The 19112-nt window shown below is 41.1% G+C and overlaps 1 protein-coding gene across 1 annotated transcript; it reads right to left on the bottom strand.

Moving 5' to 3' along the window:
• Positions 1-1921: 1921 nt before the first annotated feature.
• FAM177B (family with sequence similarity 177 member B) lies at positions 1922-15892 on the bottom strand. Its single transcript, XM_040263073.1, has 5 exons — positions 15830-15892; positions 7448-7628; positions 7092-7158; positions 3502-3599; positions 1922-3161 (listed from the first exon to the last, which is right to left on the bottom strand). The coding sequence occupies exons 2-5, from the start codon at positions 7616-7618 to the stop codon at positions 2979-2981; spliced, it is 519 nt and encodes a 172-aa protein (XP_040119007.1). The 5' UTR covers positions 7619-7628; positions 15830-15892; the 3' UTR covers positions 1922-2978.
• Between the last annotated feature and the right edge of the window lie 3220 nt (positions 15893-19112).

Consider the following 19112-nt stretch of genomic DNA (forward strand, 5'->3'; position numbering starts at 1 on the left):
GGCTCATTCTTTTTTTTTTTTTTTTTTGGCTAGGATGCTATCAGAGACTGTTTTCCTGGTCCATTGACAACCCATTTGGACAAATAAACCAGTGAAAAATATAGGAATGGATAAGGGTGGTAGTAATTTTGGTCAGACATCTGATGCGAACAGCCAACTCATTGGAAAAGACCCTGGTCCTGGGAAAGATTGAGGACAGAAGGAGAAGAGGGCATCAGAGGATGAGATGGCTGGATGGCATCACTGATGCAATGGACATGAACTTGGGCAAACTTCAGGAAATGGTGAGGGACAGAGAGGCTTAGAGTGCTGCAGTCCATGGGGTCACAAGGAGTTGGACACAACTGGGTGACTGAACGGAGAAGGCAATGGCACCCTACTCCAGTACTCTTGCCTGGAAAATCCCACGGACAGAGGAGCCTGGTAGGCTGCAGTCCATGGGGTCGCTAAGAGTTGGGCACGACTGAGCGACTTCACTTTCACTTTTCACTTTCATGCATTGGAGAAGGAAATGGCAACCCACTCCAGTGTTCTTGCCTGGAGAATCCCAGGGACGGGGGAGCCTGGTGGGCTGCTGTCTATGGGGTCGCACAGAGTCAGACACGACTGAAGTGACTTAGCAGCAGCAGCAGCAGGGTGACTGAACAACAATGGTGGCAAATGAGACAGCCAGACTCAACTCGCAGGAGATGATTGCCTGGATAGGCCCCAACACAACACAATAAGGCAGGAGGAATAGCTGATACAACTCAGCATGATCAGTCTAGCCTTGAGGAGTAAGGCAGAATTCTGGCACTCTGGGAGAATTGTGACTTGAAGTCAGCTGACTCCTGAATAGAGGTCCCCATTAACCTGAAGCCATCCATTCCAGGAACTCTGAAACCTTGACTGATGGGAGCAGGGCTTCCAAGAATGAAAGATAATAGAGAGCCCAAGTTCCTAGAGTGACCTGGGGCCCCAGTGGCAGCAAGACCAAATTAGGAAATTATTGTTGTTACCTTTGCAGCCCATCTCAAATGCATTTCAAGTGGGCCCCTTTCAAAGAGATATATATCCAGGTGATTAGGCCAGGCGGTGGCATCAGAGGCCTGAAGGGCCCCAGTTTCCCAAAGCCTCCTGAAACAGTGTATACTATCCATAGACATTCCAGGAAACGGGAACAGTAAAATGGTATGGAGAGGCTGGGACAAGGGCTCTTGGGAGACAAGTCATATGCCTAATAGAAAACCCTAACCTACCCCGTGGGGAACAGAGCTCAGGCTTACCTGACAGCCTTGGGGGTGGGGAGCAGGCAGGCTGGCTAGGGTATCCTCCAACTGAGTCACCAGGGAGCCCTAGTTGCCGGAGAAGCCCAGGGCTAATCAGGCAGCAAGTTCAAATGTGGCCTGTCACCCACTCAGAGTGATGGGAGGAGGGGGTTGCTGTGGCCTCTCCATGTGGCCTCATATCATTCAGAAATCTAGCCCAACCTTCTTTACAACATGAAGCTTTCTAAGAGGACAAGCATCCATGTACAAGTGCTTATCAAGCATCCAGTTGCATCATATTTGCAACTCTCTCTTTGCCCAAGCAAGTAACATAGCCAAGGCCATAGTCAATGTAGGTGAGGCTATATGAGGACATGAATTCCAGAAGGCATTGTTCTTTGGTGACCTTCAATATAACAGTCTATGGGCTCAGTCACATTAGTCATGTCTGACTCTTTGCAACCTCATGGACTGTAGTTGCCAGGCTCCTCTTTCCATGGGACTTTTCAGGCAAGAATACTGGAGTAGGTTACCATTTCCTCCTCCAGGGGATCTTTCCAGCCCAGGGACTGAACCCACATTTCCTGTGACTCTTGCATTGGCAAGCAGATTCCTTACCACTGAACCACCTGGGAAGCCTATAAGAGTCATTAATTAAGCACTCGAAACTAATATTCACAGTTTTTAAAAGAGTTTTCATATTTATTATTTCAGTTTGTTTAACAATAACCCTTGAGAAACAAATAAAACCCCTATTTTACAAAGAAGGAAGCAGAGGCTCAGAAATTAAGACATCTAAAATTATACAACTAGTAAGAAGCAGAACTGAAACTTGAACTCATGTCTTATTATTGCAAAACCTATTGTTTTGTATATCATAGCTACCTTTGGCCAGTACAACCTGTGTTATGCAGTTACGATTTCCATGAATGATCTTTACAGTTTTCGAAAATTTGTTGACAAGTTAACGAGAGAGTCATTCACTTTTTCCAAATACTTTCTGTAGAACTTAGATTGCCATTTATTTTTGATGTGTTTGGGGGAAAGTGCACCCAACTCTCAAAGACTGTTATGTTGTAACAGAGTTATTAGCAATGTTTGCTTATTGGGGAAAGCAAGCCTCAAGTAAACCAGCACAGCTGTAGGGAAGGACATCTCTTATGTCAAACCCCAAAAGAAAGTTTTATTTAGACTTTATGATGCCCAAAGTTTCTTTTTAGGAACAGAGGGTTCTTTTCTACACCCTAGCCACCTGACAAAGAGTTTTAGCCTAAAACTCCCATGCCCAAGTTCCCTAAGGCATTTATGTGCTGTGCTATGCTGTCCTTAGTCACTTCAGTCGTGTCCAACTCTTTGCAACACTATGGACTATAGCCCACCAATCTCCTCTGTCCATGGGATTCTCCAGGCAAGGATACTGGAGTGGGTTGCCATGCCCTCTTCCATAAGGCACTTACGCTACTATGCAAATATCAATACTAACAGCCCACACCTGAGGGACAGGACTTGCACCACTGGGGTGGCGTTGGGTTTCAGGGCTTATAAATAAAAATGTATATTGAGAAAGAAACCACAATTGTTCTCATGATGGCTTGCAATTCCTGGCTAGTGGAGAATAACTCACAGAGATTAAGATCAGATCTGGCTCAGAAGTACCACCTGTGGTGCTGTTGCCACGGTAATCAATGACCAGGGAACAGAAATCCAGGGGAACCATGGCCCCGCTGCCCATCAGGAGCTGGAATCTGCAATCGGGCCCTCCTTGGATGAGGCGCTCCACTGAGAAATGCCCTCCACCACATCTCGTAGTCTTGTTCCGTACTCATGGCCCCTGGCCTCCAGGTGACATTTCTCATTAGGAACATTAGCTGGTTGGGCCTCTGATCCATTCTCTTCACTTCCCTTGTCACTTTGCTAATATAAAGAGAAATAAGGAAATGTTTACTTGTAAACCCAATACCTCTGACCTCTACATCTTATAGAGACACCCTTCTAACAAGCTTCTACTTTAAGCAACCTCAGGTTTCACACCATCTTCTACAACCTATCTTGTGATGTTCTAACTTCACACCAGAGGCAAATATGAGTAAACTTCATGGGGCGAGGCACCTTAGAAAAATAAGTCAGTCTGATCATGGGAGCTCAGTGAAACTGCAGTACATGAAATACCAAGTGGGAAATGCTCCTCTCTATGGGCCCAGATCAGAAACTCCCATCTCAGGGCTCCTGCTGTCCCCATCAGGATGTCACATACCTTGCTTTGTGTTCTACAGTACTCATTTAACAGATACTGGTACTTGGGCTGATGAAGACCAAAGAGGACTGCAAATCTTTCACCAAGGAACTCACAGGCTAGAAGAAAGAAGAAGCACTTTGGTAAGCTGAGTTAAGAATGAAAGCTTAGAGTCTGTGGGCATGCCAAGAGTTTCAACTTGCCCACAGATGTCTATTATTACACTTACCTTCAAGGCTGACAAGATATTTTAGTTGCTGTGGACTCTCACAAATTTTAGGACTCAAAGGGAATTTGTTAAATCTTGTATCTTCATGTAGGATGGCATCTAAACTATCTTTTTCAGGTGACTATATCAAGAGATCTTCAAAATACTTAAGAACAAGTACAGGTCCTGAGCAATCAGAATAGATGTTGTCCATTTACATGTGTGTCATCTGATCATCAGCTGTGAGTACATTGCAAATTATACCAAAAACTAAATCCAGTATTACCAAGACCCATGTCAGAAATTCTTCCATGCATCAAAAAAAAAAAAAAAAAAACCTCCTCCCTAAGCAACAATTTAAGTAAAGATTTCTTTATCTGCGTTCACTTCAGTAGCAAGGTGGCTTGCAGCCTCAGGGATTGTTAGTCAGGAATAAAGGGTTAGCATGAATAATGAGTGGTTTCCAGAAGGTCTTTCCTAGAGATGTTCTCCCTTAAAAGTACAGGACTAGAGGACTTCCTTGGCGGTCCAGTGATTAAGACTTCTCTTTCCGATTCAGGGGGTGCAGGTTTGATTCCCGGTGGGGGAGCTAAGATCCCACAGGTGTTGTGGCCAAAACCCCAAAACATAGAACAGAAGCAATAATGTAACAATTCAATAAAGACTTTAGAAATGAGCCACATCAAAACATGTAGGACTTCTGATGTGCCTCCTCCCATTAGAGGACTTTGTGATTCCCATGATTTGTTCCACTTCTAAAGATACTGCTCACACAGACATCAAAATGATGCTCTCTATTTTTTTTAATGTGCTTTATCCTTTCAAAAATACTCTAGCTTTTAATCTCTTTGTTTGCCACAGTGCCCAGTACATGTGCATGAGAGAAGTTTCTAAAATATTAGCATCTCAGGACGTTTTCCTGTTTATGACCTACTAGAATTTTAAATTGAAGAAATTAGTTACCAGTGTCATCTGGGTTCCAGTTCTCACCAAAGTCTCTGTGTAGAGATCAAGATACTGACTGTTAGCCTATTTATGCCTCCACTATAGTCTGGAACCCCCAGGCAGAAGGTCTTTAAGATTACAGTTCTATTTGGAACCCAGAGGTGGATAGACCTCCCGTGTGTCCTATCCCCATCATCTGAAATCAAAGCCCAACGTGGAAATCACTGTAGTCCCCATTCTCCTTCACACTTTCATATTGCTGTGCTAAGTTTTGATTTTTTTAACCTGATCTGATCTTTTAAGTTTTCATCTGTCAAAAACATTTTACCTTTTCAAACAGTCTTGCCCCAACTAAAGCACAGAAGTCTCTAGAACTAGCATTTCTTCTGCCAATGTGTTTTGGTCAAGGTAAGGTCAGTAATGGGGGTTTTCCAGGTGGCGCTGGTGGTAAAGAACCGTCCTGCCAATGCAAGAGATGTAAGAGAAGCAGGTTCGGTCTCTGGGTTCAACAACCCACTCCAGTATTCTTGCCTGGAGAATCCCATGAACAAAGGAGCCTAGTGGGCTATGGTCCATAGGGTTGCAAAGAGTCAGACGCTGACTAAAGCAACTTAGCAGGCACACACAAGGTCAGTATTCACCTGAATCTCTAAAGTAATTTCCAAATCACTAACCCTCTACCTTGATCTAAAAGTACTTAGGGCTCATCCCATCTGACTAAATCACTCTTAATGTAATTTAAAGACTCCCCATGATCACTTTCATGGTCCCCAAGCTGGCATTGGCCAGACGTACTTTCAGAACTCTCTTGAGGTGTCTCCTCCAGAGGTCACCATTCCTGAGTACTCCAGTCTATAGTTCCTATATACCTCCTACTCTGAAAATTGTAACAACAAAGTATCATTATAAGCATGTTTACTGGCCAGTATTATTCATTGACTATTAAGGTCCTTGAAAGCAAAGACTGTCATTTGTCTTTGAGTCCCAGGGTCCTGCACAGTGCTGAGCATATGAGTATTCAGTAAATGTTTATTTAATGAATGAATGGAAATCAATTCCTAAGAGCTATGCTTTCTATTTTCTCAGATTTTTAAAGTTGTTTTCCCTCCATCATATACACGTTTGGTTAGTTGCTCAGTTGTGTCCAACTCTTTGCAACCCTGTGGACTGTACCCTGCCAAGCTCCTCTGTCCATGGGATATTTCAGGCGAGAACACTGGAGTAGGTTTCCATTTCTTCCTCCAGGGGATCTTCCTGACCCAGGGATCGACCCTGCCTCACACTGCAGACAGATTCTTTACCCACTGAGCCACCAGGGAAGCCCATCATATGTATAAGTATATATGAGTTAGAAGGAAGTAATGTTGCCAATTGTGTGTTTTTTTTAACTGGTGAAAGTCAAACAAAACAAGATTTACTATTCATCTCTTATAAATAAATAAATACAGGAGCCCCGGTGGCTCAGAGGGTAAAGAATCTGTCTGCAGTGCAGGAGACCTGGGTTCAACCCCTGGGTCGGGAAGATCCCCTGGAGAAAGAAATGGCAACCCACTCCATTATTCTTGCCTGGAGAATCCCATGGATGGAGGAGCTCGGCAGGGTACAGTCCATGGGGTCACAGAGTCGGACACAACTGAGCAACTTCACTTTCATTTTCTCTTATAAATAGCCACTTAGGCCATTCATTATCTCCTTGAGAGAGGTCAATAAAAGCCTTACTTATAATAGAATGATTATGACACGGGAACTAGGAACTGTGTCAGATAACAATAGTTAAAATCAAGAAAGAACTTGGAGGTTTACTCATGTGAAGAGTCCACTCAGTGAGGACTGACTATTGTCTTCAAATGTTTGAAACTCTGTCTTATGAAAGAGGAATCTAGATCAGTTTTGTCTGGCCTTTAAAAGAGGCAACTAGGATCAAGGGGGAAAACTCTAAAAGAAGATTTAAAGGAAGATAGGGGAAGGCAATGGCACCCCACTCCAGTACTCTTGCCTGGAAAATCCCATGGACGGAGGAGCCTGGTGAGCTGCAGTCCATGGGGTCGCTAAGACATGACTGAGAGACTTCACTTTCACTTTTCACTTTCATGCATTGAAGGAGGAAATAGCAACCCACTCCAGTATTCTTGCCTGGAGAATCCCACGGACGGGGAAGCCTGGGGGGCTGCCGTCTGTGGGGTCGCACAGAGTCGGACACGACTGAAGCGATTTAACAGCAGCAGCAGCAGCAGCAGAGTTTACTAACAAGAGTTGGGAAAAGATGGCACGGTCTCCCTGAAGATGTGAGGTTCTATGCCTTCAGGAATGTTCCAGTGTAGATCTGGAAGTAAACAGATCTTCAGAATACTGTAGAGTGGATTAAACCACTTCAAGTCTCATCTAACTCTGAGGGTCTATAAGCCTGTATTTATGACAGAAAAAAACAAACAAACAAACCCACCTTAGCAGTACTTACTAGAAAATGAGGTTCTTGCTATTTGCCCTGCACAAAACCATAGGTAGGGCCCCCAGGCAAGTTTAGACTAAAAAAGAACAAGAAAGAGAAACCAGGTTAGAGTAATTAATAACAGAAGTGATGACTGCAGAATCTTCAGTGTAGAGGCTTCAAACTGGTTTGTAATAGGTTCCATTTTCTCTCTCATAGATGAGAAAACTAAGATGATCAAAATTATAAGCTGATTGTACATGGCTCCAGAAAGCAACCCAAAGAAAACAAGGAGTTAGCTTAAAACTATTTTTGACAAAACTTGTTGGTTTTATCTCTCATTCACTCAGCCCCCATGTTCACTAATAATGATAATCTAAACTTACAGGATCAAGTGTTGAATTTGTTCTCTGTTCTTTTTCTTCCTCTTCCTCCTCCTCTGTGCTATATTCTTCCATGATGTCTCCATCAGCAAAATGGATAATTCTTCTGGGAGTTGTCCTTTTGGAAGGTCCACTCTTCTCTAGTTCTAACTGCTGGAAATTGTCTTTTTCCATAAGGAAACAACTAGTAAGTGAAAATCAGGACAATTTAGAACAAGTTGTCCAGGAGAGTGTTACACAGTAGAGACATGTCTAGTCATTTTCTTTTCCCTTTTTGGCCATTTTGTGCAGTGTGAGGTATCTTAGGTCCTCAACCAGGGATCAAAGCTTCACCTTCTGCAGTGCAAAGGCAGAGTCTTAACCACCAGGGAAGTCCTTGCTGATTATTTAGTTATTCTTGATGGATTGTGAAGACAAAGAGTTCACGAATAATCACAACCATGATTTCATCAATTCTTCAAATCTAATACAGGACTGTCTAGCTCCGTACCAGAATGGAAAAGGTTTAACTAGCAGTGAAAATGTGAACTTTAGGTCTTCAAACAAATATGTCAGCAGGGTTCCTTTATGCCTTATTAATTGCAAAATCCACAGCTGCTAGTAGGAAGTGTCCATCACCCTGTGGAAATTCCTCAGTCATTTCAATAAATATTGAGGAGCAATACAAGTAGTGGTGAAGAGTACAGGCTTTACACAAAACAGCTGAAAATATTTGCCAAGTATATATCTGATAAGGGGCTTATTTTCAGAACGTATTTTTAAAAAACCACTGCAATTTATAAAATATAAACAACTCGATTTAAACAGGGGCAAAGAATTTCAATAGATACTTTACTGAAGATTTATAGATGGCAAATAAATTTAGGAGAAGTGCTCAATGTCATTAGTCATTAGAGAAATACAAGTGGAAACCATATGTCATATCATAACACAGTCACTGGAAGGCAAAAATTAAAGACTAACAATGCCAAGAGATGAGGAATAAATGAAGCAACTAGAACCATCATACAGTGCTTGCTAGTGGGACTACAAATGGTATGGCCACTTTGGGAAACAGACTAGGCAAGAGTACTGGAGTGGGTTGCCTTTTCCTTCCCCAGGGAACTTCCCGACCCAGGGATCAAACCCAGGTCTCCCACATTGTAGACAGACACTTTACCATCTGAGCCACAGGGAAGCCTATATGTGTCTCAGGTGTGTCCAACTCTGTGACCCCACGGACTGTAGCCCGCCAGGCTGCTCTGTCCATGGGATTCTCCAGGCAAGAATACTGGAGTGGGTTTGCCCTTTTCCTCCTCCAGGGGAGCTTTCCAACCCAGGGACTGAACCCGATCTCCTGTGTCTCCTGCACTTCAAGTGAATTCTTTACCTGCTGAGCCATCAAGAAAGCCCAGAAAACAATTTGGCAGTTTCTTAAAAACATATACTTACCCGTATAATTTTGTAATTCCATGGCTAGATATTTACCCAAGAGAAACAAAAACGTATGTCAGTCTAAAGATGTATATGTGAACATTCTTAGCAACTGAAAGAGCCCCAAACTGAAAACAATCCATGTGTCCATCAACTGGTAAAAAGATGAACAAAATGTGGTATATCTATGCAATGCAATACTGTTCAGTGATTAAATGTTATTGGACAACAAATATTTGCAATACTCTGAAGCAATCTCAAGAGCATCATGCAAAGTAAAAGATGCCAGATACTGTATGATTCTGTTTATTTGAAATTTTAGTAGTAGAACACAGATCAGTATTTGCTAGGACTGAGAGGATGGAGGAGAAGATTGACTACAAAGGGGCCAAGGGAACTTATGCGGGTGAGGGGACTGTTCTCATAGATAGCATGGTTGTAGTGATGGTTACTTGACTGCATATATTTGTTAAAATGAATCAAAATCTAGACTTAATATGAATTTTATTGTATTTAAGTTAAATCTTAATACAACTGACAAGCTTGGAGCCAGAGTTCCTAGGTTCAAAATGTTATTACTTAATATTCTGATGTCTTGGTTTCTTCATCTATAAAGAATAATATAGCTTGAAAATGTGTGTAAATATATTACTGACCTTGTAAAATTAAGGACTAAATGAGGAAAGACACATACAGGAGTCGGTACAGTTCTTAGCAAATGGAAAGCATTTAATAAAGTCTAGCTGTTGTGAAGTACTTATCACTTTATGGTGTGTATATATCAGACACTGCTCTAATATAGTAAGTACACTATTTTCTTTATTTTTATTTTTTTTGAGAGCAAAACACCTAACACTATTTTCTTAATATTTCATATATTTTAAGATTATATCAGCAAACATGGGAGGCTGAGCTGATGAGGAAGAATTTTCCTTCCTGTTCGAAACATACAGAAATGCTGGATAAAATTAAACAAATAAAACATTAAATCAGGCTGCCCTTAAGGAAGTAATAAAGAGAGTCAGGGATAGAGGAAGGGAAGGACTAAGGGAGGTAGGAAAGAAGGAGGAGGAAAGAGGAGAAAAGGAAGAAAAAGGAAAGCCAGGCTAGGTGTCAGGAAAAGAGAGGAAACTCAAAATTGTATGATGAGCTGAAGCTGAGATGGTTCCTGGGATTTCAGAATTAGATATAGGCCTTGAGGCTAGGGCTTTAATACTGGTGTGGAGAGGACAGAGTCTTAAATCACAAATCCCATAAGTGTAAGGGAATGAAATGAAGCAACCTGCACCAAACTAAGATAATAAAGTACCATCTTATTATAAAATATGGAGGATAAAAAGTATCTGCTAGTCTATAAAAGTGGCAAAATAATTTAGCATCTCTCAAGGCAACGTGAGTAGAAATAGTCACATGAAAAACACTATGGGCCATGTGAGCCCCAGGCCAGAACCACATACTGGCTGGTGGCCCAATAGTCCTCATTTGGACCTGAAATGAAGCTGAGTGACCTGAAGTCATCGCAGGCAACAGAACTCTCCGATGCAAATGCAAATAACGCTGGAGGGAGAGTTCAACCAGACTGGGAACCCTGGACTTCCATTGCAAAAACCACCCTAAGCAGGCACTCACTGCGAATACTTACAAATCATATGACCAAACCAACCCTTAGGAGGAGGGTTCAGCAAATGAAACGGAAAAATTTGGGAGAGCCCTCATCCAAGAATGAGTAATGATAAACATGAAACTTTAAAAATGAAGGATAAGTTTTAAAATCTTTTAAAAAGCTTTAAAAGTGATGGAGATTCAGTGCTCAAGACTTCACCTTCCAATGTGAGAGGTATGAGTTTGATCTCTGGTTGGCGAGCTAAGATTGCCCATGCCCCGGGGCCAAAAAACCAAAACATAAAACAGAAGCGGTATTGAACAAATTCAATGAGGACTTAAAAAAAAAATGGTCCACATTAAAACATCTTTAGAAATGAATGTGTTTAATATATTCCAAAAGGTAAAGGAAGCAAAACATTATAAAATCCAAAAGGGGCAGGTTGATTTGAAAAATAACCAAAAAGAAATTCCAGAAATGAAATATACAGGACCATAGGATAGGTTGGATGTAGACTGAACATAGTAAAGAAATTGGAGGAAATCTCTCTAAAACAGCATTAAAAAAAAAAAAAAATATATATATATATATACATATACACATACATATATATTCTGTTACCATGAAAAATGGACTTCCCTGGTAGCTCAGACTGTAAAAGCATCTACCTGCAATGTGGGAGACCCGGGTTCGATCCCTGGGTTGGGAAGATCCCCTGGAGAAAGAAATGGCAACCCACTCCAGTATTCTTGCCTGGAAAATCCCGTGGACAGAAGAGCCTGGTAGGCTACAGTCCATGGGGAAGCAAAGAGTCAGACACGACTGCGCAACTTCACTACTATGAAATATATATTAAAATATGTATATATATATTCTGTTAAGATGAAAGCAAAGTTATGAGCTAAGGAATAGATGAGAAAGTTCAGTATACATTTAATGGAAGTTCCGAAAGAAGTGAATAGGAATAATGGAGCAGGTAATGTTTGAAGAGGTAATGGCTATGAATTTTCCATATTTGAAGAAAGACACAAATCTTCAAATATTAGTAACATGAGAATACTAAGATGGATAAAAGAAAATCAAACCTGATCATAGAAATTATGGAAAATCTTGGACTTCCTTGGTGGTCCAGTGCTTAAGAACCGGCCTGCCATTGCAGGAGATGTGGATTTGATCCCTGCTCTGGGAAGCCTCCACATGCCATGGGGCAGCTAAGCCACAACTACTGAGCCCACGCTCTAGAGCCTGTGCTCTGCAACAAAAAAAATGTCACCTGAAATGAGAAGCCCAAGCACTGCAACTAGAGAAAGCTCTTAATGCTGCAATGAAGACGCGGTGTAGCCAAAAATAATCAATAAAATGTTAAAAATAAATAAATAATACAAATTATGGAAATCTTAAATTTTATAATAGATGGGCAGATTAGCATCAGTTGAGATCAGAAGATAATTGATTATTGCCATAAAGAACTCAATATCCATAAACAACAAAGTCTGACTGTATAGCACAAGGAACTATATTCAATATTTTGTAATAATCTGGAAGGGAAAAGAATCTAAAAAATTATGTACATAATATACACACACATATTTTCTGGTGTACATTTTGCTGTACACCAGAAACCAACAAAATATTATAACCAACTATACTTGAATAAAAAATTGAAAACATTTTTAGAAAAGAATTCAACATCTAGTTAAACAATTATTATTTTTATTAGGTTGGGGCAAAATAATTTTGGTTTTGCATTGTCGACACTTGCCTTTGATACTAGAATACATTCTTAAATAAATGTGGCTATGTTATAGAGGAGAGTGAAAAAGTTGGCTTAAAACTCAACATTCAGAAAACTAACATCATGTATCCAGTCCCATCACTTCATGGCAAATAGATGGGGAAACAATGGAAACAGTGACAGATTTTATTTTGAGGGGCTCCAAAATCACGGCAAATGGTGACCACAGTCATGGAATTAAAAGATGCTTGCTCCTTGGAAGAAAATCTATGACAAACCTAGACAGCATATTAAAGAACAGAGACATTACTTTGTTGACAAAGGTCTGTGTAGTCAAAGCTACGGTTTTTCCAGTAGTAATGGATGGATGTGAGAGTTGGAATATAAAGAAAGTTGAGCACTGAAGAATTGATGTTTTTGAACTGTGGTGTTGGGGAAGACTCTTGAGAGTCCCTTGGACTGCAAGCTGATCCAACCAGTCCATCCTAAAGGAAATCAGTCCTGAATGTTCATTGGAAGGACTGATGCTCAAGCTGAAACTCCAATACTTGGCCACCTGATGAGAAGAACTGACTCATTTGAAAAGACTCTAATGCTGGGAAAGAATGAAGGCGGGAGGAAAAGAGGACAACAGAGGATGAGATGGTTGGATGGCATCACCAACTTGATGAATGTGAGTTTGAGTAAGCTCCGGGAGTTGATGATGGACAGAGAAGCCTGGCGTGCTGCAGTCCATGGGGTTGCAAAGAGCAGGACATGACTGAGTGACTGAACTGAACTGAACTGAATGTGCATTTCTCGTTTTTTTTTTTTTTGCCAATGACTTATTGCTGCTGCTACTGCTAAGTTGCTTCAGTCGTGTCCAACTCTGTGCGACCTCATAGACGGCAGACCAGCAGGCTCCCCCATCCCTGGGATTCTCTAGGCAAGAATACTGGAGTGGGTTGCCATTTCCTTCTCCAGTGCATGAAGGTGAAAAGTCAAAGTGAAGTCACTCAGTTGTGTCCAACTCTTTGCGACCCCATGGACTGCAGCCTACCAGGCTCCTCCGTCCATGGGATTTTTCAGGCAAGAGTACTGGAGTGGGGTGCCATTGCCTTCTCCTGCTTATTTTATATATATTTTAGACTATAGAAATGGTTAGACAAAAAGCAAATTCGAGCGATTTCCTTTTTCAAGTTCAAAATGGGTCATAAAGCAGCAAAGACAACTCACAATATCAGCAATGCATTTGGCCCAGGAAGTGCTAATGAATTACCGTGCAGGGGTGGTTCAAGAAGTTTTGCAAAGGAAATGAGAGCTTAGAAGATGAGAAGTGCAGTGACCAGCCATTAGAAGTTGATAATAACCAATTGAGAGCCATCATTGAAGTTGATCCTCTTAAGCTGCTGAAGAACTCAATGTCAGCCACTTTATGGTCGTTCAGCATTTGAAGCAAATTGAAAAGGTGAAAAAGCTCAATAAGTGGGTTCCTCATGAGCTGACCGCAAATCAAAAAAAATCATCATTTTGAAATGTCATCTTCTCTTATTCCAGGCAAAAACAATGAACCATTTCTTGATCAGATTGTGACGGGTGATGAAAACTGGATTTTATATGACAACTGGTGACAACCAGCTCAGTGGTTGAACCAAGAAGAACCTCCAAAGCACTTCCACAGCCAAATTTGCACCCAAAAAATGTCAGGGTCACTGGCAGTCTGCTGCTGGACTGATCCACTACAGCTTTCTGAATTTCAGCAAAACCATTACATCTGAGAAGTATGCTCAGCAAATCAATGAGATGCACTGGAAACGGCAACATCTGCAGTCTGCACTGGTCAATAGGAAGGGCCCAATTCTTTTCCAAGGCAATGCCTGACTGCACATCACACAATCAACACTTCAAAAATTGAATGAATTGGGCTACAAAGTTTTGCTTCATTCGCCATATTCACCTGACTTTCGCCAACTAACTACCACTTCTTTAAGCATCTCGACAACTTTTTGAAGGGAAAACGCTTCCACAACCAGTAGGATGCAGAAAATGAGTTTGTAGAATCCTGAAGCACGGATTTTTACACTACAAGAATAAACAAACTTATTTCTTGTGGGCAAAAATGTGTTGATTGTTATGCTTCCTATTTTTATTAATAAAGATATGTTTGAGCCTAGATATAATGATTTAAAATTCACAGTCTGAAACCACAATTACGTTTGCACCAACTTAATAATTGATTAGTCTCAGGTGTACAGCAAAGTGATTCTGTTTTATGTATGTATATTATTTCAGACTCTTTTCCTCTACAGGTTATTATAAGATATTGAATATAGTTCCCTGTGCTATACAATAGGTCTTTGTGTTTATTTTATATTTAATAAAGTGTATTTGTTAATTTCAAACTCCTAATTTACTCCTCCCCCCTCCCCACTTTCCTTTTGGTAATCATATATTGCTTTCTATATCTGTGAGCTTATTTCTGTTTTTAAATAAGTTCATTTGTATAATTAATTTTACATTCCTCATATAAGTGATATCATATGATACTTGTCTTTCTCTGTTTGACTTACTTTACTTAATATGATAATCTAGGTCCATCCATGCCAGCTAAACAATTATTGAGAATGAGATAATGACATTTTATGACCTATAAAAACATAGTTAACCATCCTGCATCTTCACTGAATGAATAATATAAGATTATATGTCAGTTAGAAGGCAAGTGAGCACAGAAGCAAGAGATGTGAGAAACAAATGTAAATAAGTGAGTAAACAAAGTGACAAATCTTAATAGTGACTCTTAAAAACTCTATTTTGGTATGGCATAGCATAAGAACAAAGAAGTATTAAGTATTAGACAATAATAACAAAAATATGAGGGGCTGACCTCTTTAAGTATTGTTTTGAAATAGGAGAGGATTAGTGTGCATGTTGACAATTTAAAGGCAACTAGAAAAATAGTGGAATTAGAATATATAGCTCCTAGGTGGTTGGAAAAAATTAAAGGAAGTGAACATCCCACAGAAGGCAATAAAGAAGGAAGAAAGAGAACAAAGGAAAAGCATGAAAAATGAAAACACCAGAAATAATTTCCAATAAAATATTAGAAATAATTCCAAATAAGTCAGTAGTCATAATATATATGAGTAAGTCAATTATCAGCCACCTATCAAAATGAAAAGCAGCAGAATGAATTCTTTAAAGATTTTATGGGCAAGAAAATAGTATCGAACACACACATACATGTATATGTTTATGTATGTATGAATCAGTCACCAGATTGGTACGATGCTGAATTTATGCCGCTGTCAGAGTTACCAAAAACTGTCAAGGGTTAAATTTGTTATCTAAACCAAGGTGACGTGAGACCATTAGCCCAAGTTCCCCTGAGGAGTCTCAAGGATGCACATGGTGTTTCCTGACTGACTGAGCAGCAGTATATCACAAAAGAGTCTTGCTAAGGAGTAGGAGTTGGTTCCACTTAGTTTCTGATGCCAAAGACCAGCAAAAAGCAAAACAAACAAAACATTGTAACTTGGTTTTTAAATATGCTGAGCCTAATACTGCTGCAAAACTAAATATTGTCAGTGCTATGAGAAATAAAGCGTTTCATACAATCAGAAGAAATTTAAAACATTTTCAAAAAACAACTCACCAATGTTATTCCTCTGCTTTTTCTTTCATTGCTCTAACTCGTTATGTTTGGTTTTGAAAGCCTTGACTGTGCTGACGTGGAAAGGTTCTCTTGTGTGCGTCTTACAGGGCGGAACGTATTTGAGTTGTGGGAAGGTCAGATATATTTGTTTACACATTCGACTTAAATAAACCCTGTGGCTCCCAAACTTGTCTTCATGTTAGGATTATCTGGGAGCTCTTTTTTAAAATTTCAAGGCTGGGACACACTCGAGACCCACAATTTCTAAGAGGGGGACATGGCCTCAGTTACTGGGGACCAGCTCCCTAAGGAAAGCAGGGAGAAATGTGACTTCTAAATTGAGCAGACTTGTGGTGTACTGCAGAAAGAACCAACAGCAAGCAAAGACGTCGTTTGTTTTATTCAAGAGGTTTTTTTTTTTTTTTTTTCACTTTCCGCTTTCTCAGGCCTTCTTGCCTTGCCCCAAGCAGAAAAGCTTAAACATCAAAAGTTTAAGAATAAGGCCCAGCCGTCTCATTATAGTCAATTTACCTCCTTTCTAAATCATCTCCCAACTCAGATATTTCCAAACCAAATGAAGTTGTCCATCCCTTATTTACCTGGCTCACCCTTGTTATATTACAAACAAATGATATCATGGCATCTGGTCCCATCACTTCATTGCAAATAGAAGGCGAAAAAGTGGTAGTGACAGATTTTATTTTCTTCGGCTCCAAAATCACTGCAGATGGTGATTGCAGTCATGAAATTAAAAGATGATTATTCCTTGGAAGGAAAGCTATGACAAACCTAGACAGCATATTAAAGAGCAGAGACATCATTTTGCCGACAAAGGTCTGTATAGTCACAGCTATGGTTTTTCCAGTAATCATGTATGGATGTGAGAGTTGGACCATAAAGAAGGCTGAGGGCCAAAGAATTGATGCTTTAGAACTGTGGTGTTGAAGAAGACTCTTGAGAGTCCCTTGGACAGCGAGAAGATCAAATCAGTCAATGCTAAAGGAAATCAACCCTGAAAGAACATTTGGTGAAGCTGAAGCTGCAATACTTTGGCCACGAGATGTGAAGAGCTGACTCATGCTGGGAAAGATTGAGGGCAGGAGGAGAAGGGGACAGCAAAGGATGAGATGGTTGGATAGCATCATCAACTCAATGAACACGAATCTGAGCAAACTCTGGGAGATAGTGAAGGATGCGGGAGCCTGGCATGTTGCAGTCCGTGGGGTTGCAAAGAGTTGGACGTGATAAATGATGTCTGTTGGCTTTCTGAAGAAAATTGTAGTTTCTGTTCTTCAAAATACTGTTATGTGTGAAATAGACATATTCATCTTTAAAATCAGAGTGTTCAAAGGCCATGGTGTTGGTGAGAGAGAATGAGGGAGGGAGAGAGGTCTAGTTATATATAGTCTATTTAGTGAAGTTTTCTGCCACCTAATGGACATTTCAGAATATGCTATGCAAAATTCATCTTTGTAACCACTGTGTCTGTCATATAGAGGGGGCTCAATATTGAAGTGTGGAATCTACTTGTTTTTATTTACCAAAATCTTGGGAGCACCACCAACTTCACACCAAGTACCTAGACTCAGATGTTTTGTAAGTGATCCTGCTGTTAGTCGCTAAGTTGTGTTTGCAACTCTTTGCAAACTCACGGACTGTACTTAGCCCACCAGGCTCCTCTGTCCATGGGATTTCTCAGGCAAAAAGCCTGGAGTGGGTTACCATTTCCTTCTCCAGGGGATCTTCCCAACCCAGGGATCGAATCTGTGTATTTTCATTGGCAGGCAGATTCTTTACCACTGCACCACCTGAGAAGTGATATTTTGGATGGTCAAATATTTCCTATAACATACTTTAATTCTTATGATAACCTCTAGTTCTTTCTTTAAAAAAATCTAGTTTATCAAGGATTGCTCCCAAGAGTATCGTGTAATTAACCCTCAGAGGTTAAAGCGTCTGCCTGGAATGCAGGAGACCCGGGTTCGATCCCTGGGCTGAGAAGATCCCCTGGAGAAGGAAATGGCAACCCACTCCAGTACTCTTGCCTGGAGAATTCCATGGAGGGAGGAGCCTGGTAGGCTACAGTCCATGGGGTCGCAAAGAGTCTGACACGACTGAGCGACTTTACTTACTTGGGATTCCTGATCTTTCAATATTGAAGTACCCCAGGGCTCAGCCACTAGACTCAATCTGATTTTTATCTATTCCTCATTTGGCCCTATGGCTTTAAATACTATCTACACACACATTTATATCCAACGTTTATATCTCCCTAAATCTCAGATGTATAGATCCCACTGTCTACTTGCCATCTCTTCTTGGAGGTCTAACAGACAGCTCGATCCTCATGTCTAAATCTGCTCATACTTCCAGTGCACCCTTTTCCTTCCTGAAACCAGCCCCCTCCTCTCAGCCCCCAGTCACACACTCCCGTCTTCTCCTCTGGCATTCTTCCCATTTCAATAAAAGGCAAGTCTATTCTTCCAGATCCTCAGACCTAAAACATTGGAGGCATTCTGATTCTTCTCCTATAATCACACCTTACCTTAAATCCATCAGGAAATTCTCTGGACTAACACCATCAACCCCAGTTTAAGCCATCTTCTCTCACCTGGATTACTGCAGTGCCTCCTAATTGGCTTCCTACTCTCTGTACTCAAAAACAGTGTTAAATACAAAATCATACTGTGTCACTTCTCTACTTTTAACTCTCCAATGGGTTCCTGGCTCACCAAGAGTAAAAGCCAAAGTCCTTACAGCGGCCTACAGAGATGTGGATTTGGCCCCAGTACTTTTCTGGTCCCATTTTGCTCTACTTTCCCCTCCGTTGACCTGCTTCATTCCGGCTGTTGCCCTCTTACTGCCATGCCCTGACCACCCAGCCTCTGTCCCCTGCGGGGACCTTGCGCGAGCTGTTCTCTGGACGAGTCCCTCTTCTCTGAGACCTTGTTCCCTCACTTCCTTCAGACCTTTGACTCAAAGGTCGGCTGACAGAGTTCCTATCTGAATTCCATAGCACCCGCCCACTTCCTTCACCACCCCCACCCCACAGCTTACCTCATTCTGTTTGGTCTCATTACTTATCCACATTTAACACCATCTGTATTTCACTAACCTCTTTCTGTCTCCCTCTCCCCTTCCTTCCCTGCCTGATCTTCCAGCCAGGGTGGAAGGGGTTTTACCTGTGTGCTCCCCGCTTTATCTCCTGCCCCTACAGTTCCTGACACAGGCGGGGCTCGGTATTTAATACGTGAATCATACAGTCAGCTCACTTTAATGGGTG

This window comes from Oryx dammah, unplaced genomic scaffold (genome assembly GCF_014754425.2).
Source record: "Oryx dammah isolate SB20612 unplaced genomic scaffold, SCBI_Odam_1.1 HiC_scaffold_21, whole genome shotgun sequence".
Lineage (NCBI taxonomy): Eukaryota > Metazoa > Chordata > Mammalia > Artiodactyla > Bovidae > Oryx > Oryx dammah.